The 25310-nt window shown below is 39.1% G+C and overlaps 1 protein-coding gene across 3 annotated transcripts; it reads right to left on the bottom strand.

Annotated features, from left to right (window-relative positions):
- On the bottom strand, nucleotides 1-23939 carry hmox2b (heme oxygenase 2b). Of its 3 annotated transcripts, XM_039774088.1 has the most exons (7): nucleotides 23819-23936; nucleotides 16753-16877; nucleotides 13285-13402; nucleotides 6910-7401; nucleotides 2394-2514; nucleotides 2126-2290; nucleotides 1-1305 (listed from the first exon to the last, which is right to left on the bottom strand). In XM_039774088.1, exons 2-6 carry the CDS (start codon nucleotides 16833-16835, stop codon nucleotides 2163-2165), a joined length of 942 nt encoding a protein of 313 aa, XP_039630022.1. In that variant the 5' UTR covers nucleotides 16836-16877; nucleotides 23819-23936; the 3' UTR covers nucleotides 1-1305; nucleotides 2126-2162. The 3 variants fall into 3 exon arrangements, with proteins under 3 accessions (XP_039630022.1, XP_039630021.1, XP_039630020.1); XM_039774087.1 differs by having other exon boundaries at nucleotides 1-2290; nucleotides 16753-16873; nucleotides 23819-23939; XM_039774086.1 differs by having other exon boundaries at nucleotides 1-2290.
- Between the last annotated feature and the right edge of the window lie 1371 nt (nucleotides 23940-25310).

The raw sequence follows: 25310 nt of genomic DNA, 5'->3' as shown, positions 1-25310 counted from the left end.
TGCAGAAAGATGCATCTTTATTATAGTTCCTCTCATTTTCATACTCTTGTCTAAAGTAAACACAGAAAGCTGGAGCACAAAGCATAATTTTTCCCAGAAGTTAACCTTAAAGAAATTCAGATTTTGTCAGAAACTTTAGCAAGACAGAGTCAGCGCCAGCTCACGTTTGTGTGCTGTCCATTTGTTGACGCCATATCACGTACATTCTCTTTAGGATGCTAAAGACCATTTCTTATTTTTAGAGTAAAGGCAGTTATATATATTTTGTTTTCTCTTGTTATTTGCATCACTCAAATGGCAAAGAGCAAGAATAGGATACAGCAACTTATTGCATAATACAAGTTGGGTTATAAATTCTATTATACTCCTGTATAATCATCATGTATACTTATCTTCAAGTTTTTGTCAATCAGAACTCATTCTGAATTAAGTATTAGAGAATTTGGCGAATCGTTAACAACTTCTTAACACAATGGATACCATGAGCTTGTTAACATTGCATAAGTCAAAGCATTCATGTCACAGAACCATACTGTAGTGCAACGCAGGCTAAGCAGGCCTTAAGGTTTTATTTACAAATATCAGTTGAATATGAAACAGCAGTAGGTTATAGTGTGTTGTGTTAATTATGGTGCACTGCAGCAAACAGCCTGAAAACTGTATTTAAAAGCACTGCCCAGAGTACTAATACTTTTACACAAATGCATTAAAGTGGAATATCTACAATAATATGCTCTACAGTTGTTTTATATTAAAACAAACAAAAAAATAAAAAAGACATGTGGCAGCTTTGGTTAAAATGTGCAAAATGTAGCAACATGTAAGAACTGGCAGGCCTGCCTCCCACTTCACGGAACCGTTTGCAGTGTCTATTCTTACTACTGGGCGGACTGGGTATTGCACTCATTCCCAGATTAAACATTCATTAGATCCGCCATACAAAAGTACCTGCTCAGGTACTATGATAACAGGTATACTTATGATATGCGTATTTCAAATTCTGGAATTAAGCATGACAGTTAACATTAAGGAGTGGAAAGAACAGTAAGAAACAGGAGACCTTGAACTTTGTTTCAAATTTTTCTAAAAGTGTTGAAAATAGAAGTTGCATGTTTTGAGAATAAACATTATACAAGTTACATATATTGCTTCAGATTGAGAACATACTCCTCATCTGGCTCATATATAATTGTCAAAGTATCTCACCTTAAATAATGGTTATGTGAAATTGTAATGAGTTTGACCAAAAAAAGCCTAAGGCACCCTCATTTTTCTGCCGCACTGTTCGTCTGATATCTTCATCATCTAAATTAAAGTAGAAACCAATCAGTGCAATTGAGGCAATTGTGTTTTCACCATGACAGAAAACAAAACACCAGCTGAACTTGTTTTACACAACTTTCAAAAGTGTCTTAGTAACAGTTTGCATAATTGTAAAATGTAATCAATTTTTAGACTAAATCACACACTAATTAGTGTTAGCAAATATCAGTAGCTGAAAACAACTAAAGACTCGGCAAGTGCTGCCTAGCACTCTGCACAGAGAAACCGTTGCAAATTGCATACAATAATATTTTTTCTGATTTTGTGCCATGCACAAACTAAACCTGATACTACTTCCTTGCACTGACTCTGACTGGTTAAGTCACATGTTCAACTTAAGTGATGCTTTAGTTAAATAGAGATGTAAATGCAAGCATGTCCATTAAACAAAACAAAAAATAGGACAGGATTATTTTACAAAGTAAGCTTAAACATCAAATTGCGTTTACCCAAATTAAAAACACTTAACTATTAATACAGATACTGCCTCATACAAAAACAGCTTATGGTAGAACATGGGTAGATGAAAAAATGTGTGCCTGCAATTCTAGGGATGCCATTTAAAAGAACAAAAAAAGAACAAAAAAAAACACACCACAGACAAAAACTTCTGACAACTCTACAAAAGCTAGCAAGTAATTACAAACTTATGAAAGCAATAAAGAGTGAACTGTGACGTCTATTTCAGGGAATGAAGCACATCCTGTTGTGCCATCTTCTCTTCAACAGCTGCCCCTCTCTTGGGCAAGAAGTGAAGAAGGCTCTTGGTCATGACAGAGGACCTCCGTTTACTGTTGCCCACCTGTTTTCATCAAGGAAGCCTTTAGTGATCCTCTCGTTCAAATGAAATACCATGCACAAATACCAGCAATCGTGGCTACACATGCAGCCATGATGATCTGCCCCGATGGACGACGCAGGAGGGCCATTGCCATGTGGCATGCATACGAGGAACCATCTCCAGCAGCTGCAAAATAGAAAATAAAGACTTTGACTGTCTACCACCTTGTATACCGATTCGCTATCAAGTCTTCAGTCATGCACATTTTAACATGTGGACACATACTTACCCAATTTGGCTGCATAGTATGGACATTTACGTATGTCTCCTTTTCCTTCATACACTGGCAGACCACCATCCAGAACCTCATCCTTTATACTCTGCCCAATTTTATCCAGCTCTTCAAAGACCTGTAAACAATGCAGAGTCCCAGATTAGTTTGTATGCTACAGTATATACAGTACCCTAGAAATATATTCACAATACGAGGTGAGACACAAAAATAACCGGACTAGGCTTGGGGCTTTCCTGGTAAACCGTCTGGAGGTCGGCTGTACGTGAATCATAAAACTATATCCCCTCCTACACGCCCTCTCAAACGGCCGACCGGCGAAGTATATCCAGTGAATAACCCAGTCGGCATTCATACAGCAATCGCTACATGAGTTGCCGCGATAATGTCGGGTGAAGAAAAAAAAACAAAAAAACAAAAAAACACACACCAGCGAATCAACATCAAATTCCTTGCAAAATTGAAAAAAACGGCAACAGGAACTTATGAAATGATAAAAACAGTGTAAGGGTGATGACAGTTTGTTTGGCACAAACGTTTCAAGGAAGGAGAAGAAAATGTGGAAGATGTTCAACGCCCAGGTCGAGCCCGCGCTCGTCTTGGACGGATGAAAACATCAAAACGGTGAATCGGATTGTTCAAAATGATCATACTGCTTTTTCGGTAAGGTAGTTTTTGACTGACAAAAACATTCCTTTCCTCGATCATCCTCCATATTCGCCCGATTTTGCTCCCTGTAATTTGTACTCGTTCCTGAAAATCAAGAGTGAGCTGAAGGGAACACGTTTTTCTTCAGTGGATGAAGTGAAGACAGAAACGTCAAGCCTGTTGAAGAGCCTCAAGCAAGACGACATCCAGCACGGTTTCAATCAATGGAAGATACGTATGGAGCGGTGTAGCGATCAGGATAGTATATAGAAGGTGACAATGTTTAGAACGCTGTTATTTATCAATAAATATATATATTTTTTTTTTTACCAATCCAGTAATTTTTGCGTCTCACCTCGTGTTTCAGGCTGTTCAATTTTGTACTGCTTAGCACTTAAGCTCCCAGACGTTGCCTTGTAAACACCATATATTCAATTTCTTGACTAATTCTCCGATTTAACTGAATAACAAATCCTTTACTGAAACTTTGCTCTCCAATGTTGTTATTTGAGACCACTGAAACTCAGAATTAGTTTAGTTTAATGTCACATTATTTTATTTTAGAAACAAAAATCCTAAGGGAAAAAAATGCTCTTTCTGTAAGTTATATATCTATACTCTTTAATATTTTATAAGAATATGGGAAAAATCACAAAAGTCGAGGACTTAAACCTATGGAAAAAATACAAATATTCCCAAAGACTTTATGCTAATTAAACAAGATTAACGAAAGGTAACATCACTCATTTGCAGTCATATGAAGTACAACCCATTTTTAACAAATGTGGACGTAATCAAGATCTGAACTTCATTTTAAATGGTATCTATAGATAAAGATGATCTAAAAATAAACCTCATGTCACATTTACATTTTGGAGTCCATTATATAATTTAAACAAACATAAATGGTGAAATTTTCATGCAGAAAAAGTACACTTGTACATTTATCACGATCTCCAATACCTACAATTAGAATCGGATGCAAATGATTCAAACATCATTTTACAGGTTTTAAACCTTGGACATTTAATTTAACTTGCTCTTTGTTTAAGTGTGTATTGTAATCATGCCAAGACTGAAAGAGCTCTCTGAAGCCTTCAGAAAGAAAGTTATAGATGCCCAAGAGTCTGGGAAGGGATTTAAAAAGGACTCCTGGAGCAATGTACTCTGCCCACATGGTGCGAGCAAGTTATTTGGTACTAGAGGGCATGTTTGGCGAAAACCAAAATATGCATTTGACCAGAAGAACCAGGTACCACCAGTAAAGCATAATCGTGGAAATGTTCTGGTTTGGGGCTGCTATGCTGCATCAGGTCCTGGGCAGCTCACCATTACAGAATCCACTATGAAGTCTTCATTGTACCAGATGTTGTTTGAAGATAAAACAAGACTATCTGTCAAAGAGTGAACCTCAACCGAAAGTGGACCTTACTTCACAACAATGAGATTAAACATACCAGTAACTCCAACAATGAATGGCTAAAAAGAAAAAATGAGTTATAAAATGGCTACAATCAAATGCCCAGATCTGAATCCCATCAAAACGCCGTGGTGGGATTTGAAATGGACTGTCCATGCAAGACACCCTTCACACATCATACAGCTGAAAGAACTCTGCATGAAGGAATGGGGAAAACTCTCTCCATCGATATCAAAGACTGCTAGACAGTTTTAGGACATGTCAACTGGAGGGGACAATACTATCTGTAAGAGCCATTTGCTACTTATTTAGATTATGTCAAGTAGATAGAAGTATTTGCTTAGTTATGTTAAATGTTTGTCTATAAAACAAGAGCATAGTCTATGAGAGGTTCTTATAACCCCCACAAGCTGAACTGAGTTGGTATATTCTAACTATTTCTTGTCTCTCTGACTACAGGTTGTCTCAGTAAGGCATCAACAACAACAACAACATTTATTTATATAGCACATTTTCATACAAAAAGTAGTTCAAAGTGCTTTACCATAATGAAGAAAAGAAACATTTAAAGACAAAATAAGAAATTAAAATAAGACATTAGTTAACACAGAAAAGGAGTAAGGTCCGATGGCCAGGGTGGACAGAAAAAACAAAAAAAAAAACTCCAGATGGCTGGAGAAAAAAATAAAATCTGCAGGGGTTCCAGGCCACGGGACCGCCCAGTCCCCTCTGGGCATTCTACCTAAGATGATGGCATGGAGGGCACACGGGTTTAAATCGTGCCTTAACATGCCAAGTTGTATGTAACGCAATAAGCTTTATTGAATATGCAGCGCTCTAGGCTTAGCACGTACTGAAGCTGAAGTAAAGCATCCTTTAGTATAGAAAACAACTAAAGTTTAACAACAAAAGGCAAAGTAAAAAAATAATAATAAAATAAAATCTGGGACGAGACAAGACTTTTTCAGAGAGATACTTTCATGTCCCGCAAGACGAGACTTTGTGCCAAGAGACTTAACCACAGAAATAAAAAAAAATAAAAAGAGTAGATGACAAAGTAGGACATCATAAAGAATTCAAAAATATTGGGTAGATACACATGCAGAGCAGGTTAGAGATAACGAAAGTACTAAAATTTGGAAGTCTCAAAAAAATGATAGTAAAGATCGCATTAACACAAAGAAATGGAATTTATTACATTGTGAAATAACAGAACAGCGAAAAGAGATTGAATATACGGACATAGGTGATATGACGGCAGTATGTAGATATTGTTTGGCTTTAAACTTGAAGTCAGAGACTTGTAGATCATCTAATTTGTGTTGCCATCAGGAAAAAGTAGCATTTCTTCCCAATGAAGAGGCCTATCTGCGAGAATTAACAGATTTGTTGTTTGGTGAAAGTGAAATCCACATACATGGACGGCAGAGATGTGAATTGGTGAGCAAAGCAAGCAGGGGGTGTGCGTGTGTGTGTGTGTGTATATATATATATATATATATATTTATTGTCAGGGATGCCAGGGGCAACGACCCGGCCGGGACGCTGTGAGGGACCGGAAAGAGGGTCACATGGGGGCCGCCTTCCTGGTTGTTCTGGTGGCCACGGGTACAGGGCATGGAAGCTCCACTTTGTAGGGGCCCGTAGTCACCGCCAGGAGGCGCCCCAATGCCTTGGGACCTGTTACCCCAGCACTTCCGCCACACCATGAAGTGCTGGGGGTGGGAGACTTAGGGACGGCACCCGGAGAGCTGCCGGGAGGACAGTCGGCACTTCCGCCACGCTGGGGCGTGGCCAAGGGAGGAATGCCGAGAACACCTGGGGCTCATCCGGGGACTGTATAAAAGGGGCCGTCTCCATTCATTCAGGGCTGGAGTCGGGAGGCGGAAGGACGAAGCACAGGAGAGGTGTGGTGGCGGCCCGAAGAAAGGCATTTGTGGCCAGGACTGAGAGTGTTTGGGGTTTTGTGCACTAATGGACTGGGTCCGAGTGACCATACTTGTAAATAATTTTGTAAATAAACGTGTGGTGGTTTGATGAACAACATGTCCGCCTGTCTGTGTCCGGGTTGTCTCCACAATATATATTATATATATATGGTATCATTCTTTTCAGAATTTACCAAACTTTAATGGGATGTTGTTAGATTTTCATATTTTTTTCCCCCCATATTATTGATTTATATATATATATATTAATTATATATATATATTAATTATAATATTATGATATACACACACACACAGGTACATACATTTTCATAGAATAAAATATTGCAAATGTTCATTGCTTTTCATTTCAATTACATGACCTTCACCTACAGATATTAATTTAAAATGAAGATCAAACTCTTCAGATCTCCACTGAGTTGAAGCAAAATTACCTGTAGCTACAGGGGTACCCCTGGACTGAGGTTGGAAACTACTGCTCTAGTGCATACAATACCTGCATGTTGAACTGGAAAGCAAGGTTTGCTTCTTTCACAATTCTGTCCTTGAGCTCCTGGTCAAGATCCAGTGTGTTCATCCTTGCACGATAGAGCTGCTTGAATTCCTTATGATTGTTGATGTTGTCAAAAACATAGAAGTGGATTCCCTCCCCAGTGCTGGGAAGCTTCATAGCACGCTGGGCCACCTTCTTCAGGATCTGGCCACCAGAAAGATCTCCCATGTAACGGGTATACGCGTGGGCTACCAGAAGTTCAGGTTCATTACGCCCAACCTCATGAATACGTTCAACATACTTGCTTGTGGCTTCTGAGCACTTTATCAGATCCTGCCATTCTTTTCCAAAAAAAAACTCCAGATCACGGATCAGAGCATCTCGTCGGTGAAGCTCAAGGGGAAAGTACAGAGGGGCAAACAGGGCATGATCTTTGTTTCGATCCATCTCCTCTTCCAGTGCAGAATAAGTGTAATATAATGCCACTGCTGCAAGCTGGTTACAAAAAGGAAAACAATGTTTGTAAGAATTCAAATTGTGATATTTTCTATCCTTACAATGCTGTCTATTGCAATGTAATAAGCATGTTCCTCCTTTACCATTTAATCTTCATTACATTGGTTGTAGTCTGACTTTAAGGTATTTTTATTTAAAGAAAATTCAAAAAGTACTTAACAATATATTTGATCATTTTAACTCTCCAAAAAAAAAAAAAAAATCACAATTTGATCTGAGAAACTGTTCAGTGCATCCGAATATAACATTTCTGTACTAATATAAAACATTTTAGAAAATCTTTACTGCTGGTTAGATAACTTACTATGAAACAAATGGTTAAGTGAACTGCAAATTGGGAATTTTAAACTGAACATTGTGCTTACATCACAATGATCCAAGAAATGGTCCATTTGTATAAACAATAAATGTTAACATTACTAAATCAGTAATAAGAACACTTTGAGAGAGAAAAAAAAAAGGCAACTTTTGCCAAAAAGAATCAAATGACAAGCACAACAAAGCTTTGCTTTTGATTACCGCTTCATGTATTAAAACTAGATCTGCTGTTTGATAATGAAACTTGATTGCAAGATTAAAACCTTAATTAAAATTAACTATTATGTTAATTTATCATAGTAATATTTTTCTATAAAGCAAAAATAACTGAATAATTTCTACTACTAAACAATTTTAATAATCATTTGCTTGTGTATATTAAAATTGGAGGCAGCATGGTGGCGCAGTGGTAGCGCTGCTGCCTCGCAGTTAGGAGACCCGGGTTCGCTTCCCGGGTCCTCCCTGCGTGGAGTTTGCATGTTCTCCCCGTGTCTGCGTGGGTTTTCTGCGGTGGGCTGGCACCCTGCTCCGGGTTTGTTTCCTGCCTTGCGCCCTGTGTTGGGTGGGATTGAACAGCAGACCCCAACCCCCCCCCCTCCCCCACCCCTTCGTGACCCTGTTGGGGATGGATGGATGGATAGATGGATAAAGACTCACTGATGTCCTTGTCTTGCAGTGTTGTATGTATGTATGTTATCATCCAGTTGACACTTGGAACCGGCCAACTGTATTTAATTTGAAAAGCAACAAGGGCACGGTGGTGCTCAAACATAAAGAGTGCTGGCAGTCACCTCCAGTTCGCCCTCGTATTTTGTTTTTAAGTTGAGAAAAACATAATTAAAAAAAACACAAAGTTAAAAATAAAAATAAATTAAGAAACAAAGACTCACTAATGTCCTTGTCTTGTGGTCTTGTATGTATGTTATCATCCAGTTGATGCTCGGAACAGCCAACTCTAATTTGAAAAGCAACAGGGGCGTGGTGCCGTTCAAAAATAAAGAATGCTGGCAGTCGCCTGGTATATACTAACTGTGTAAGCCCATGCTGTTAAAAGCACGGGATCCTAGAAAGTATTTAAATCATCAGAACTACTCTGGGCATCTCTCCGCTAGAAGGATTCATGTTGCCAAAGTGCTTGCATTGTTTGTGCATTAGCAGCTAAGTGACTGTCTTTCTTAGGAGATTTCCTTTTGCAGGTGTACTGGCCTCGCTTGCATATCCTCGGAGCTGAAGCCCTCACCCCGACTCTACGTGTCACTTCCCGGCCGGACAAACAGACACACTCCCACGCGTAGGACTCTATTTAAATTTCAAAAGCAACAGGGAGCGATGGTGCTGAAACAAAGAATGCTGGCAGTCGCCTCCAGTTCACCCTCGGGTGGTCGTTCCAAATGTCAACTGGATGATAACATGCATACAAGACCGTAAGATCACCCCCCACCCTACCCATAAGGGGGTGGGTTATGGCTGATTTCACCCTACAGTATTTTTAGTCAACCAATGAGGAACATGTGTACCAAGTTTCATGGAAATTGCTCCAGCCGTTGTCACAGATTGTATCATTTATGAATCTGTATAATATCTGCAAAATCAGACCTTATCTGACCAAGCATGCCGTACAACCTCTGGTCCAGCCTTTGGCCTTGTCATGTCTGGATTACTGCAATGTACTGCATGTGCCATCAAGACACTGCAGATGGTACAAAATACAGTGGCCTGTCTTACATTCAACCAAACAGACGCATGTCACTCCTCTCCTCTGTATGCAGATGCTGGTAAGGTGCTATGCTTCTTCTCGACAACTTGGATCTGCCAGGGTACAATGTCTTGTGACTGTGTGGTATCAAATCTCAATCCAGACTCTTTTCATATGTAACCCCTATTTGGTGGGGAAAGCTGCCCACCTACATCCAAACTGTTATGTGTTAAAGAAGCGAGATAAAACCCTACTATTCTGTGAATATCTGTCAAATCCTGTTTTTGTTTTGCACTATGGATATCTGTCATATTGTTAATCAATATTTTTTTTATTATGCTAGCTTTAAAACTCTTCACATGTGAAGATCAACCCTTTGCAACCTGTCCTGCTGCACTTTCTCAAAACTGATGCTACTCGACTATGTTGACGTCCTTTTGTAAATCACTTTGGAGAAGTGTCTGCTAAGCAAATAAATGTAAATATAAAATTAGTCTCCTAACCTTCAGCCCAAATCGACAACTTTTAGCATGATCAATTTGCAATGATTATTACCTATTTTTATTGGCTACAGTATAATACAGGCTAATGTAGGCTATAGCAGGTAAATACAATTAAACAACAACAAAACATGTTTGCTGTAGGGGACATGAGAGTGAGGTATAAGAAGTTGAGCAATTCCATTCAGTTATCTATTCATATATGGGTAGCACCTGCACAGTACTACTTCAGGTCAGATATCCCTCTGTGAACAAAAGAGCTTAACAGAAAGCAATTATCACCAGGGACAGGGATAATCCATTGACATTTTATCTCCCACTCAGGCATACACCTTGACAGCCGCTTATGTTTCATAAACAGTTTTGCATTAGCAGACATCACTGTATGTAGAATGTTTTAGGCCGTTTTTGTTTTTAAATGCAGTCAATATTTGAACACAACATAATGGCAAGGATGACACCAATATGAAATGCAGTAGTGCAACATAAAAGTGAAAGTAATTAATTCTGCTTGAACAGGGTGAGCCAAAAAGTAGTAGCACATTTCAAACATTTATTCTACAAAAATGCTACAAGATAACAACAACAACATTTATTTATATAGCACATTTTCATACAAACAGTAGCTCAAAGGGCTTTACATATTAAAGAATAGAAAAATGAAAGACACAATTATAAAACAAAATAAATCAACATTAACTAACATCGAATAAGAGTAAGGTTCAATGGCCAGGGGGGACAGAAATATTAATATAAATAATATAAATTTCATTATAACACAAGAAAGGGTACACAAAATAGATTTTATTCACTCCATTTTAAAAATGAGGTCTTCAAGGTGGTGGCCATCATTAGCGATACGGTCTTCAAGACGATTTCTAAACGCTCGCATGATTCATTTCAGCCATTTCAAGGGGAATAGTGGCAATTTCGTGACGAATAGCGTCCTTGAGGGCTTCAAGGTTTTGAGGTTGTGTGTATGTATACCTTCGACTTGAAAGAAGAAATAGCACAGAGTGAGATCAGGCAAACGTGAAGGCCATCCGACATTGCCGCGCAGGGAGATCAGCTTTAAAGGAAATATCTCCCACAAAACTTGCATGGATCTCTGTGCTGTATGCGCTGTTGCTCCATCCTGTCGACACCAGGCTTCCACCACATCCATATCTTCCAGTTGGGGCAGCAAAAAGTTCTCCAGCATTTCAGTGCAACTTTCTAAAGTGACAGTGACCGTTGCTGCACCCTCCTCAAAAAGTAAGGGCCTACAATGCCAAATTCCATACCAAAGTATAACGCGCTCACTGTGCAGGGTTCTCTGATGAAGTTCACAAGGGTTGATTTTAGCCCAATAGCGAACGCTTTGCTTATTTACGCAACCATTTAAATGGAAATGTGCCTCGTCGCTGATGATGATGTCATCTTGATGAATGGTTTGCAGAATGTTCGCACACAACTCTCTACGGCTCTCCCAGTCTCTCTCTCCAAGTTCCTGCTCTACCATCATTTTGTATTGATGGAATTAAGGTCCTCATGCAAAATCCTCCTCAGAGACGTGTTGGAAATGCCTAAGGCAGAAGCAGGTTTGCACGCTGAACGTCTAGGAGACTGCAAAAGTGATGCCCTCACAGCTTGGCTGTTTTCTGGCTTTTCTACAGTCTGAGGATGGCCCAGAGATTTTCTGTTCAATGTTGTACCGGTCTGTCTAAATTTAGCCACCCACTAACACTAGAATTACCAGAGCCTACGAAAAAACTCGTGGATCTGTCACACCTTAAATCACTTTGCACCTCTCCATCAGCATCTTTTGTCCTTTAAATGTGTCGATAAGCAGCAAGCAGCCAACTATCACATCCCCCCCACTGCCGCACAGTTTTCTCAGCTCAAGTCTGTTTACCTGCGTGTCAGTTGCTTAGAGTTGTATAGAGTTAGAAGTCAAGCAAAATGACACCTTTTATAAATACAGTACTATATAATTATTTGGAAGGCACGCATTTCATGTGTGTTCCTTGTCTATAACGATATATGTAAACATATCGTTAAAACAGAAACGTTTTTTATGTTTTAGTAATAATTGACAAAATGTAGACATGAAGTTTATAATGTGTGAAGCCATAAGTCCAAATCTCAAATAAACAGTTTCACAAAAGGTACAAATATAACAGAACAAATGCACTTCTATTAAAAAATAGAACTGCAGAAAAAGAACCCGAGTTAGGGTGCGACATTTGACACGTATTTGCTACGACCGCTTCAGTGGCGCAACAGTATCAACTGTTGACTGGTAATCAAAACTTCACGGGTTCGACCCTGGATGAGTCCGTTTTGAGAAGTGAGCAGCTCTTATTCTTACTATTTTAGAATAAAAACATACATTTGATTCCAGTCTGTAGCAGGCGGTATAAATTTATGATACTTGTAAAAGTTAGCTTTGGTTTTTTTGTTTTTTTTTTCAGTTTTATTCTCTCAGTCGCGCTCACGATGCCACCACCCCCTCACATTTGACACTGTTGTTTTCACATAAAGACTCACTATAACAGAGGTGAACTCAGATGACGACGGTTCTACATTGGAGCAAGAATGCACGTTGCACTTTTGCCATCGCTGTACTTTGTATATGTATATGGGAAGCTCTACAGTCTATTTGTGACTTTACGCTGTAGGAAGTAAGTAAATAAATAAAGGTAACTAAGTAAATAACATTCAATCTGGCTCTTATATACAAAGTACAGCGACGGCAGCTTCCACCTGCAGCTACAGACTCTTCATTACATGAGCGACTGAGAAATGTGATACTTCATTTTGGCTCACCCAACTGTTTAACTGCTTTGGTTGCAAATGTTCTTATGTTATTCTCTGCACTTTGAACATCTAGTGAATACATGAAATGATGTGTATGAAAATAAGGGTCAAATAGTGTCCCTTATTGATTCAATATGGTATGCAGCATTTTATGTTCCAATACCCATATTATAAGGAAGGTGTGGCAGCTCTACTGGTATGAATGAAGTTCATTATTAATAAATAACACAGGAAATGATCAAGTGCCAGTAAACCATACTTCTATCAATAGACTTAGATTCATTTGGCACTGCTTCATTAAGTGTGAAGAACAGTCAAATTGACCAGATTTAAATTAACACATTTAGGGGATGTGTTAAAAAAATTTAAATCACAGAAATTAACATATTACTCACATGTAGTAATGGCAATTAATCAGCAGCTCTAATTGAAACTAAAACAGTCAATGTTATCCAGCATAGCATACAGGAGTTACACACTATCTAATCTTTACACATTACTTACCATTTCAAAGGATTAGTATACAATCAAAAAAAACCAAAAACTCACCTTAAAAAGCTCCTTTCGGATACGACCCTTAAGGAATTCCTTCACAAACAGAGTATTTTCTGCCTTGTCATGAGATTCTTTTGTCCCTTCTTTCAACAGCTCAGACAGATCTGTGGGGCTGTTTAAAAACAGAATATTTCTTTAGCATAACCATTCAATTTTTTCCTGTTTTATTAAAATGTTGAATATTATGTACTGTGCAAGTTAGCCACTTATAAAAACCTTCTGTGGGGAATATCAAAATTCAAACCTTTTGTTTGTCCTCATCTGCTCAGCTCATCCCAGTCATGACTATCAGCAGGTTGAAGAGGCTCTCAGTGGGACCCGGTAGCGTGGGGTGGACCTGCACCATCACATTTGGTGACAGCGGTGTGATGAACTGGCAATGGGGACTGAAGAACTAGAGACAGAGCAGCAAGTGGGATAGGCATCTGAATTTTCTAAAGAACCCATGAATTATTTTTTATTGTCATTTTAGAGTTCTTTTTCTTTAATCTCCTGTTTTTACAAGGGGGCTTGGGTTGGTTTTAAGAATGGGTTGTTTTAGTGTTTTTATTATTTATTAGTCATTTTAGTGTAGAGGCTGGGCCAGGCCATGGACCTGGGCCACCAGTTGCATTTGGTTGGATGAAGGGTGTGGTATAGCGGGTTTGTGGCTTAGTAAAATGGCCGTTTTTAATAGATAAATAATTGTCCAGCTCATTCTCCATGGGTGTGCAGAGTTAGTGGAGAAATTGTGATGAGACACATCTGCACATGTAGGTCTGGTCTGTCTCAATGGCTTCATTAGGTTCCTGCGGTGCGCTAATGAGATGCTCTGCCCACAGAGGCTTTTAAGAATGAGCGGACACATGAAAGAGAAGGGAAAAAAAAGGGAAAAGCAAAAAAGCCAATCGGAAAGAGAAGTGAAAGGAGGTTAAAAGATGGAGACAGAGAAAAGGCAGTAACAAGGGAGAGATCCAGTGCAAGTGAGCAGATGAAAGGCAGAGAAAGCAGGAAGTCTCTCAGAGCTTTGCGAATGGCACTTGGGGGCTGATGGCCACTCCAGCTGAGTGACCTGGGAGTTGGAGTGGCAGAAACACTTAGAGGCGTTCTGAGAGTGGTGCCATGGACCACAGGGAATTGACAGTGGGAGTCAGAGGCTTGATGGGATGCCCTCCCTGGAGCCAGAGAGGGCTACAGGGGGCCAAGTCTAGGAGTAGCACTGAAGATTAGGCACCTCCTTGGCTGCAACAGCCTGTGTTGGGTTGTCAAGGAGAGGTCAGTTTTTAAGGACTGCACCTGGGCTCATGGTTTTAAAGGACAGTTTCCTGTTGTTTTTTAACCTTATTTTATTGGACTATTTATTTGATAGCTCCATAGCTCACTTTTTAATGGATTATTTATTTAGGAATTTTGCACTGCAAGTTTTGAACACTTTTTTTTTTTTTAATAAAAGGCACCGAGCACTGTTTCACGATCCCCTTGCTTGATGCGTTTGTCCTCATCTGTTCAGTTCATCCTGGTCATGACTATCGGTGGTAGTGGTGGGTTGAAGAGGCTCCCGTTGGGCTTCACATGGTTATGGTGTTGAGACACAAAATGTGAAATCTTTGAAATGCATTAGTATACAGATGATGGCAAAAAAATGCATGGGAGCTCCACTAAGGGTTTGATGTTATTAGTTTGGGCTCTCTATTACCATGATAACTTTAACTAATTACATTTATATAGAACTTTTCAGGCTACTCAAAGATCGTGGGGAGCTACTTCAACCACTACCACCACCCATGTACAACATCCACCAAGCAATGACAACCATTACTGCTCCAGTACCTTCACCACACATTAGCTATTAGGTAGTGAAGTGGTGGGAGAGAAACAAATGAAGTGTCAATAAAATGTCAATTAAGTGGATTCCGAAGATGGTTTAATTGAATATATTTCTTGGAAAAAAGTAACACACTGTATTTATTTATGCATCATTGCGCAAACTAAAATTACCAAGGGGTTGCATGCAAACATGCAATTTAACAAAGTCAGAACACTGGTCTCTGCTGCCTCAAGGGTGGTGGTTGAATAGCCCATAAAAATAACATTACTGTGCAAAAGTATTTTGCATTTAACGTTATTGTTGTAAGTTTGTATTTAAAGTCTTACATATGCATTGAAAATCCAAGTTTTCTGTATTTTAGCAAAGAAGTTATTTCACTACATATTATGTTCTTCTATATGCACACTGTTAAGAAACATTCCCTTTGCATGACATGTAGGGATGCTCCGATTGATCGGCCAACCAATCTAAATTGACCGATTTTCACTAAACTACTAAACAAACACTAAAACCCATTTTTTCAACCCCTGCTTTACTAAGCGTTAACAGCAATTTAGCTGGAGTGCTCCTTTACACAATGTATTATGGTAGCTGAGCCTGCGGGCGATTTTTTTTTTGGAAGGAAACTTCCTGTAGTGTAAATAGAGCAGTAAGTCTAAGGCTTGTTCTGCCACAGAGTGAGTGGAGTAATGAACCGAGAAAAAGGAATCGGAGGAGTCGTCCTGTGCAATTAGACAAATGGCAAGGAAAGCTATTTTAATGAATCCAGACCCTTTTATTCTGTCCTTTAAGTTAAGACAGACATCGTTTAAGTTTGGAAAGCAAGCTTACTTTAAGAGCAGCAGCTTGCATTTTAAATTGGGATTCCTATTGTAAAAAAAAAAAAAAAACACCTCATGCTGGTGGTTTTGTGTGTTAATAGATAAAGTCACAAATTACATGTAACAGAAAAGTGCATCGAGTCATATTTATGGGTTCCAGGAGATTTGGCATTAATGTGGGTTGCAGCAAACAAGTTCTATTTATGATTTTAATTTTATTTCTTTCTGCATGCTTCTTAACCCTTAAACTGCCACATACTTGGGGATAATGCACCCCTGGATGGCAAATACTTTTTTGCTGCACTTTTTAAGTAAACATCACAATTTACTAAGAAAAAGTGAACTTTTAATGGATTGCATATTTTTTCCATGCAAAAAGCATCACAATTACTGCAACATACTGATCATTTTACATACTGCCAATGAACTATAAAAACTATTAAAAACACTACTGGAACAATATGTACAAGGTGCAACTGACGCCGTTGATGAAATTAAGTAAATCACTGAGCCAACTGTGCTTGAACTGGCTGCACGCAAGCACACAGAGGTGAATGCTGATGCCAGCAGACTAGTCTAGTGCAGCGGCTGAATCCCAGGGACAGTGATGCTGCAGTGGGCGCCAGTAGTCATGAGCTGGCTGCTCAACAAATGTACGGCACTGACTGATCGGCTCCGGCATGCTGGCAAATTGCATTGGGAAGCGACAATAGACGTTTGCGGAGTTCAATGAATGTACGTTGCCAAATATACTTGGCTCCAGAGTGCTGGCAAACTGCATTGGGAAGCGACTATAACCGGTTCCGGCGGTTGAAGGGTTAAATTTTCTCTTACCTGACACCCTCATCTTCTTCCTCATTTTCATCATAGGGAATGCTGTCTCCATTTGGAATATCTTTTAGGTCCTCAGCAGACATGCTTTCTGAATGTGATTCTTGTCTTTAATGGTTTTGCTCTGTCTTGACAAAAAGAGAAAAAAAAAAAAAAGTTTAGCTGATCATTACCCCATCTCTAACTTTCTGTACAGATATATTACACCAGTAACAGCGCACTGCATGATAACGTATAGTGAATCCACTTGACTTGAGCATTTCTAGTTTTCCTCCTCCTTCTCTGTACGTTTAGCGTTCGTTTGCCAAGAGGTTGATGCGCTTGCTGCTTCCTGAGCAGCTCTTCTTTTCTCCACCCTAGCGGCCCACTTCTTCTCTTCTTCCGTCGGCATCTTTTCACGTTAAAACTAATTAAGTCAGTGTTTGTGTTTCAATTGCTTAGTACGTTTTCTTTAATTATTCACTTAAGCTGGCACTTAAGTGTTCAATCTGCCTCAAGAAGGATTTAAGATATGAAGAGGTAGAGGAAGTGATGGTGAAGGTGGTAGGGGCGAGAACGGCTCCCATATGCATGCACTGCACAGCTGCCCTGCTGCCCACTGCTGAGAGTTGATTATACAATAAAATAAAATAACAATAAAAAAGACAAATAACATTGGAGGTCAATCATCATCCCGAAAGTGGACAGTCGAGGTCACGTAGTGTATGTGTACCAACTTTCAGGTCAATAGGTCAAACGGTTTGCGAGCTACAGATGATTTAAAATCGTGGACAGACAAACAAACAGCCATGGTAGTGTATCTATCTCTCTCTCTATATATATATATATATATAAAATTCTTTTCGCGTTTGAAACGGAAATTCCGTATGACCACAACAGTCAGGTTACACAAAGAAAGTGAGACAGAAGCAGATCGAGAGAGAAGGCTCGCTGATCAGCATATACGACAAATCACAATTGACGGCCTCACAAACACCCGAACAACGTGCTGAACAGAATCAAACTCGACAGATGCAGTATTCACAGGTTACCACGTCACACAGGCGTCAGGGTCTGTATATGAATGGATTCAATTATAACATTGAAAAAGATTATTGCCTACATCCAAAAGTTACAATAAGAGAAATGGACATCATGTGTGAGTACTGCCAAGCACAGAGGGTTACATTTGAATCACGTGGGATGTGTTGTTCAGACGGCAAGGTGAAATTAACACCTTTAAGCTATCCACCTGAACCGTTGTTGTCTCTTATTTCTGGCACAAATCCACATTCAACTCATTTTCTACAGAACATTAGGAAATACAATTCGTGTTTTCAGAGGACTTCGTTTGGCACCATGGCTGCTACCGAGGAGTCTGGCTTTATGGCAACATTTAAAATAAGGGGGCAAATCTATCACAGAATTGGGTCATTGATGCCGTTGCCTCATGACAGCCACAAATTTTCCCCTTCCACTCAGTGAGCAAAGCCACTGGGTAATCTTCTAGTTGTATATAAAGATACATTTTTATCTGACCTTAACTCTTCTCTCTTAAAGAGGAATTAATTTTCCATCTTCCTTTATCTTTTTAGACTTTTCTTTATTTCTTAATTTACACATTGTAAAGCCACCACACTTTGTAATAGTACTCTTCATTTCATCACACATCCCTGACCCACACCACTCAAAGACTACCGCATATAAACTAAGCTAAAATTGACTTTTTCCACTGCTGCTGCAGCAATAGCTAATTGGCATTGAGGTGCTACTACAATTGCAGACAGTGAGCAGGCTACTGTTGTTGATTTTGTTACCATGCAGATAAAACCACATTTGGGCATAAATAAACCAGACTACTCCAAATGTAGCTGCCAGGGGAAAACATTACTAATGTGCACATACCAGTATATTAAAAAACGATTAGTGGTAATTTGATTAAAACTGGAAAAAAAAAAACAAGTAAACATCTCCTGGAGGCTGACATTGTGTGCCTATGCAAAGCTGAAAACACACACACGCACATATGGTTACCTGTCTTAGTGAATTTCAATGACTGCACCAAGCACTGCCTGACCACCTCCCCACCCAGCTCTCTCACTCACTCACTCTCTCTCTCTCTCTCTGTTCATACTCTTGTTCCTACTCCAGAGTGTCAGGGTGGACTGTATGCATCTCCATAGCTTTTAGAAGGTCACGCCAGCACACGTGGCTTTTGGATGACCATGTATCATGGGCCCAGATACAGACAATCTTTATTTGTCTCAAGTGGGAAATTTATTACTATTATTACAAGTGGGAAATGTATTTACTTCTTATTTGACCAACACCTTTATCTAAGGCAATATAAAAGGCACAAATGATTACTTTTCTTTTTTGTCCCCCATTTGCAGAACAGTTTAAGTTACTTGCTTATTGCCACACAGTACCAGTGGGCTTTGAAGCCACAACTGCAAGGTTTGAAGTCCAAAGCCTTAACCATTATGCTGCAGTGCCTGCCAAATTTCATTTGATATGAGTGTGTGTGTGTGTTTGTGACTAGTGACAGACTGCCTCCCCATTCAGGATTGATATCAGAAAAGCACTACTTTTTATAAAAAAAAAACAAAAAAACACAACTCAAAACTCATCTGCTCAGGAAGGCTTTTAGCTCTACTTGACTTTACTACCCTTCTCACAGTTTACCTCTCTGTCAAGATGCTCATGTAACCTGTGTGTGTGTGCTGGACCATCACTTATGTTGTCTGTTAGGCTTTTCTCTGAATTTACTATCTTACTCTTCTTTATTTATTTATCTGGTTTAGTACAATGCTATATACTGTATACCCTGCTGTTCTTTCTTAAACTTTGTGAAGTGCTTTGAGCATGGGAAAGGCGCTATATAAATAAAATGTAGTATTATTATTATTACTTCCTCACAACCCTGAACTAGATAAATGGGCAAGAGAAAAAAAAAAAGTGTGGATTTATTAGCATAACACATGTTTAACATCAAACTCAAATCTAATACACTTACTGTATATATTACATTAGTTCAGTATCAAACCTGCTTATTCGGCTTCTTTTTCAATGTGCATTATAATTCAATTTCTCTCGATTATCAGAGGGAGCAATAAACTGCAGACACAAAATATCAAGTAAAAGCATGGCAATTACCAAGGAAGGGTAGCAGATGACATGTTCTGAAAAGAGACACTATTTTCGTCTAACAGGTTACTCTTTGATCCCCAATTTCACAACTGATTTCTTACTTGGATTGCTGGTGGAGGCAAGCAATACTTGCAGGTTAAATGAGGTAAGGAAACTAAAAATGACTGAAACATACAGTGAAAACAAAACAAGTGAAATCCTGTTTTATAATGGGGTTGGGCTGCAGATGTTGGCTCGATAAAGTAGGTTATTCAGATTCACTTGCAGAAATCTTAAAATCTATACTGTTCTTAGGGACTCTGGATTGATTAAATGTTTTCAGCACTTTAATATATGGACTGATCTCAAGATCATACAGTAAACATCCATATGATAGTGGTCACAAGTGGGGTCTAAAATGGCAAGACATTTTATCATTTTGATAGTAATGTAAAATAAGATTCTCAAACCTATTTAATCCAATTCAGGGTTGTGGTTTTTCAACTGCCTGTCCAGACATCCCCAGATAGAAGTGCCAGTCCACTGTTGGGGGTCACACACAAAGGGCCAATTTAGAGTAGTCAATTGTTTAACTAGAGAGGGAAAACCCATACAGAAATCATGATAACAACAATCCACTTTAATTTCATAGCACCTTTCCTATGCTGGGGCGGCACGGTGGCGCAGTGGTAGCACTGCTGCCTCACAGTAAGGAGACCTGGGTTTGCTTCCCATGTCCTCCCTGCATGGAGTTTGCATGTTCTCCCCGTGTCTGTGTGGGTTTCCTCCCACAGTCTAAAGACACGCAGGTTAGGTGCACTGGTGATCCTAAATTGTCCCTAGTATGTGCTTGGTGTCTGAGTGTGCGTGTGTGTCTGGCTGGCTGGGATTGGCTCCCTGTGACCCTGTGTTAGGATATAGCAGGTTGGATAATGACTGACTGACAGACGTTCCCACGCTCAAAGCATTTCACAGAAAAGTGAAAATTAACATTGGATACAAAATAGTATCTACATAAAACACTAAACAAAGATAAAAAAAATAAGTAAAAGAAAAATTAATCATTATTTAACGAATAAAAATCATGAAATAAGAATAAAATATTTACTCTCTTACCAATTGGAGTATTCCCGTTAAACTGAGGTCCACTATGCTCGATAAGTATTTAGAAGAAACAAATAAACGATCCATTCATTTTAACTGACATTCTTATAGATAAAAAAAAAAAAACTTTTTTGAAAAAAAAAAAAAAGACTCATTTAAATAACAGAAAAAATCACGTGAAAACTAAAGTGGTATGCAATGGGTCATCGTAACTCAACCTTCAGCTAATTAAATCACCTAAATACAAACTTTGGTGTTTTGAATAGACAATTTTTTTTAATAGTTTGTTCCTGTGAAAGAAAGTTTACTCAATCACGACTTTCTTGATATTTTATTTTATAATTTTAAAATGGAAACAAAAATCTGAAATTCTAACAACATCCCATTAAAGTTCAGTAAGTTCTGAAAAGAATGATACCAAACATGCATACACACACACACACACACACACACACACACACACACACATATGTTTTAAAATAAGCCTGATTTAAAGCATGACAAAAGATGTGACGTAAAATCACACACACAATACACGAAAACCCTGAACAAATAACAGAATTTGTGATACAAATGCAAATCATCCTGAGCAGCTGGACAGAGAGCGTAAACTGCAAGAAAGGGTCAAATAAGTTAAATGCTTTCCTGATGAAATGAGTTTTCAGTTGCCTTTCAAAAGAATAAACTGGGTAAGCTACATCTAATTAATTTAGGGAGGTTACTCCAAAGGCTGGGTGCAATAGAGCAGAAGGCGGTTACCCATAGATGACCGATAGAGGATAAGGTGCACTTACTTCCCTCACATACACCTGATTTGGCTTTGTCTGTCAACCTAACCTGTTAGAGATGTGGGAAGAAAACACCATAATAAAACACAAAACACGGTGAAAACATGCTAAATCCACATGGACAATGAGTGGGCAAAGGATTCAAGCCTACTTGTAGGTCACAGCTGGAGAAAATCTTTTAATAACTCTTTACCATTTTGTACTCTTATACTGTTCTTAGTATAACAAAGGCGCTTTATGCTGACTTGTGTTTATCTTCTTTAAAGTATGCAGGTGCCTCTCTAGGAAGCTGCTTCTGATCTGGAGTCTCAGGTACCACAAATACACTTCATTCTTCTAGTTTGGTCCATCCTACCTCTTTAGTTATACAGTATTTACTTGTCTACAATTTGAATAATACCAGCTACATGTTAAAGATGCTCCTGTATATTCATGTTTATAAAAAATTTGTCACCTTTGATTACTGCGCAAGAACAACACCTTGTTTGACATGCTCCTGAGGCATCTTAGTTAAATAAATATTTTATATACTTGCTGGTGTTCTGAAGGTCTCTGTAGTCTATTGATGAAGTCAACTGGGGATCCAGAAGAAGAATTATGGATAAAGTTTTTTGTTTTTTCCTTTCACTCACTGAAACCATGAAGAAGCTGTGCAAAAGCTATGCTTGCCAGATGTCCAATTTTCATAGTATTGTAACACACTGTTATTATATGTATCCAAGTTAAGGCTTACATACAAAACGTCAGAAAGATGAGTCTGGGGGGCAATTTTTTTCAATTACTGTATATACATTAGAACAATTGGGAAAAGGAGGTTTTAGAAAAAAACAAACTGAAACCCTTGGGGGAAGAAACGGGCAATTGAGAATAAAGGAGGAAAATCTGTATTAAAAGCAGGGTTAGATTAACTGTTATGCAAAATATGCACGTGCTTTGTGCACAAAGTGAAGGGGGGGGGCACCACAGAAAATTTCCATTGTCGGATTTAAAATGGACCATATGGTGCATCTGCGCTAAATTCCACGAAAAGTGGCTCCCACAGTAAATATAAAAATTATACACACACACCACAGTAAAAATAATAAAATAGTAATAACAGACGTTAATGATTATATATATCTTGGGGATACAACAAAATTTGAATGTGGTAAATGCTGCACGGTCCATCGAGGTTCACGTGACCGTTGTCTTTGTAATGTCGATTGTCCAGTTCACTGTGTCGTCCACTGAGAGCGAGTTTAGTTCATATATCTGGTGGGGGCGGTTGTGGAGGGTACCGAAATCTTTCAAGTGTTTACGGCCTCCAAAAGTCTTAATCTGGCCCTGATTAGATGTGCGACACGCGCCCATGGTCAGCGATTTTCTATCTGGTAAATCTGAACAAGCCATGAGTCATGATTGCTTAGACACTTAGTGCTTCTGTCAAACCTTGTAACTACGCCATGCTTCTTAGCGAAAATGTGTTGCCCATACTGTATGTAAACAATCGCATTCGCTATCACAATAAGAGAACAACGGGTTTGGTTTGGGGTAAACGTAGAAACGACCCAGCATCAATCCGGAACTATCGTTGTATCGTTACAAACTGGTTAATTCGCCATCGTTAAATTCAAAGTGAGTTATTTTTGTCATGTTAAAGTAAAAGAGGGGTCATTACGATGAAAACTGCTACACTTCCGTTGTAAATTTGCAATGAATGCTTTTTTTCAGAGGCGTAATCTGCAAGAAGAAGCTAATCAACTTCTTTTTGAATTGTTAGGAAATCCGTGATTTTTCTTCCTTGTTTTTGCCATCGCTTCTTCAAATGCAAGGCTACTAATCTGTTTTTGTCCAACTACTATATTTCGCCCCCAATTCTTGACCGCCCTGCCCCCACCAGGACAAAGCTATTTAAAGCGGTCCGACTGCGGCCTGGAAAAACAATGTAGTCATCCGCTAAAACAAAGGGGGCTGTTAGGACCGACCACCAGAACCGTTACCGCTCCGCTAAAAAACGAAAAAAACGGTGTGAGGCAAGTTGCAGCTGTAGCAAAAGAAGCATCGTTAAGTGGGTATCAACTTGGACATACCTTTGAAACGTAAGCACCTCTTCTTTCTTCTTCGTTCTCGGGTGATTATCAGCTATGCTAACCTCGCTGCTGCTTTATCCCGAACAGCCTACTGCCGTGTGCAGCTTACTTATTCATGAGAGGAGGCGGGCTCTCCCGTGTATGTGTACCTGTGTGTAGCCAGGGCAGCATCCAAGTATAGGTGGGGAACCCATCACTCATTTTTCACAGCTAGCCAATATCCAGGGAGAGGACCCGCTATGCATTTTAGTTAACCAATCGAATTCTTCCTCTCTGATGTGCTTCCGCATTAGGAGGCGGGAACCTTTTGGAGTTTTAAGGCGGGCTGTGGGTGCTGCCGCCCTGCCTCCGAATACATTCCCGCCTCTCGCTTGCCACTCAACCGTTGAAGCAGACATTCCGTACTTTAAAGCGATACCGAGATGTCTGGAAGATCAGTCACGAGTTTGTTTCTCACGTAAATAAAAAATATACACACACACACTACAGTAAAAATAATAAAATAGTAATAACAGACGTTAATGAGATATATATATCTTTGGGATACAACAAGAATAAGTTTTTGAAGAACACCTTAGCTGCACCTTTATGATTCTGCTTACACGTCTTTGCGCTTTATTGAAATAGTTCCTGACCCCAGAGGTGGGTAGAGCATCCGTACCATCATGGTGCTAAATACGGTAAGAGGCATGAGCACAACTGAAAGGGTACTTTGTGAATTTGTATATATGTGGAGGTGGTCTCTGTCATAAATTAAATGGTCAAAGTTTAGTGCTTTGATTTTTATATAAAGCTAAGTTTACATTTTAAAAGAATTTTAATACTGTAAATGAAATTCCTCAATAGGAGCAGATATTCACTGTCTAGCAATAAGCGTTCGCCGCTACCACCTTTGTTTATCACGAGTTGGGGCCGGTTTGAGTCTGAAAAAAATCATGCACCTTAATAATCAAATACAGTAAACCTCTTTAAAATGACCTTTTTATTAATAAGAACTGTGGTCAGTTATACCATCAGGATTCTCTTTAAAAAGAGTACAAAAATGCATAAATCGTTATACTAAGTGAATACAGTATACTTCACATACAATTTTTAATAAAAACAAACTATTGCCATCAAATCATCACTTCCGCAGTGGTATGAATAAAAGAATATATGAAAAACCGTTAATTTAACATGCACAGAACACCTGCCTCCCTAGACACCCCAGACTTGCCTAAAGCCACCCCACCTTTTAGTCAATCTCTCCCTTGACTCTCACATATTCACATACAACAAAATAAAAACAAACTTCCCTCCTTCAGTGATAGTTGGGACCCTCTTCTGTGGAATCTTGTTCTCTGACCTTAAAAGTTCAGCATCCCAGAGTGTCTAATTTGTGATCAGCTGTGTCCATCAACCAAAGCAATTTAAAGGAATACTCCAGCTGTAAAGGACACATGATGCTTCCGCAAGCCTTGAATCACAGCATTTGCATGACTTTTATTTTGAG

The sequence above is a fragment of the Polypterus senegalus genome, chromosome 13, assembly GCF_016835505.1.
Source record: "Polypterus senegalus isolate Bchr_013 chromosome 13, ASM1683550v1, whole genome shotgun sequence".
Taxonomy (NCBI): Eukaryota; Metazoa; Chordata; class Cladistia; order Polypteriformes; family Polypteridae; genus Polypterus; species Polypterus senegalus.
Note: the sequence above shows the minus strand (reverse complement) of the source record. Positions and strands in the feature narration are given on the sequence as shown.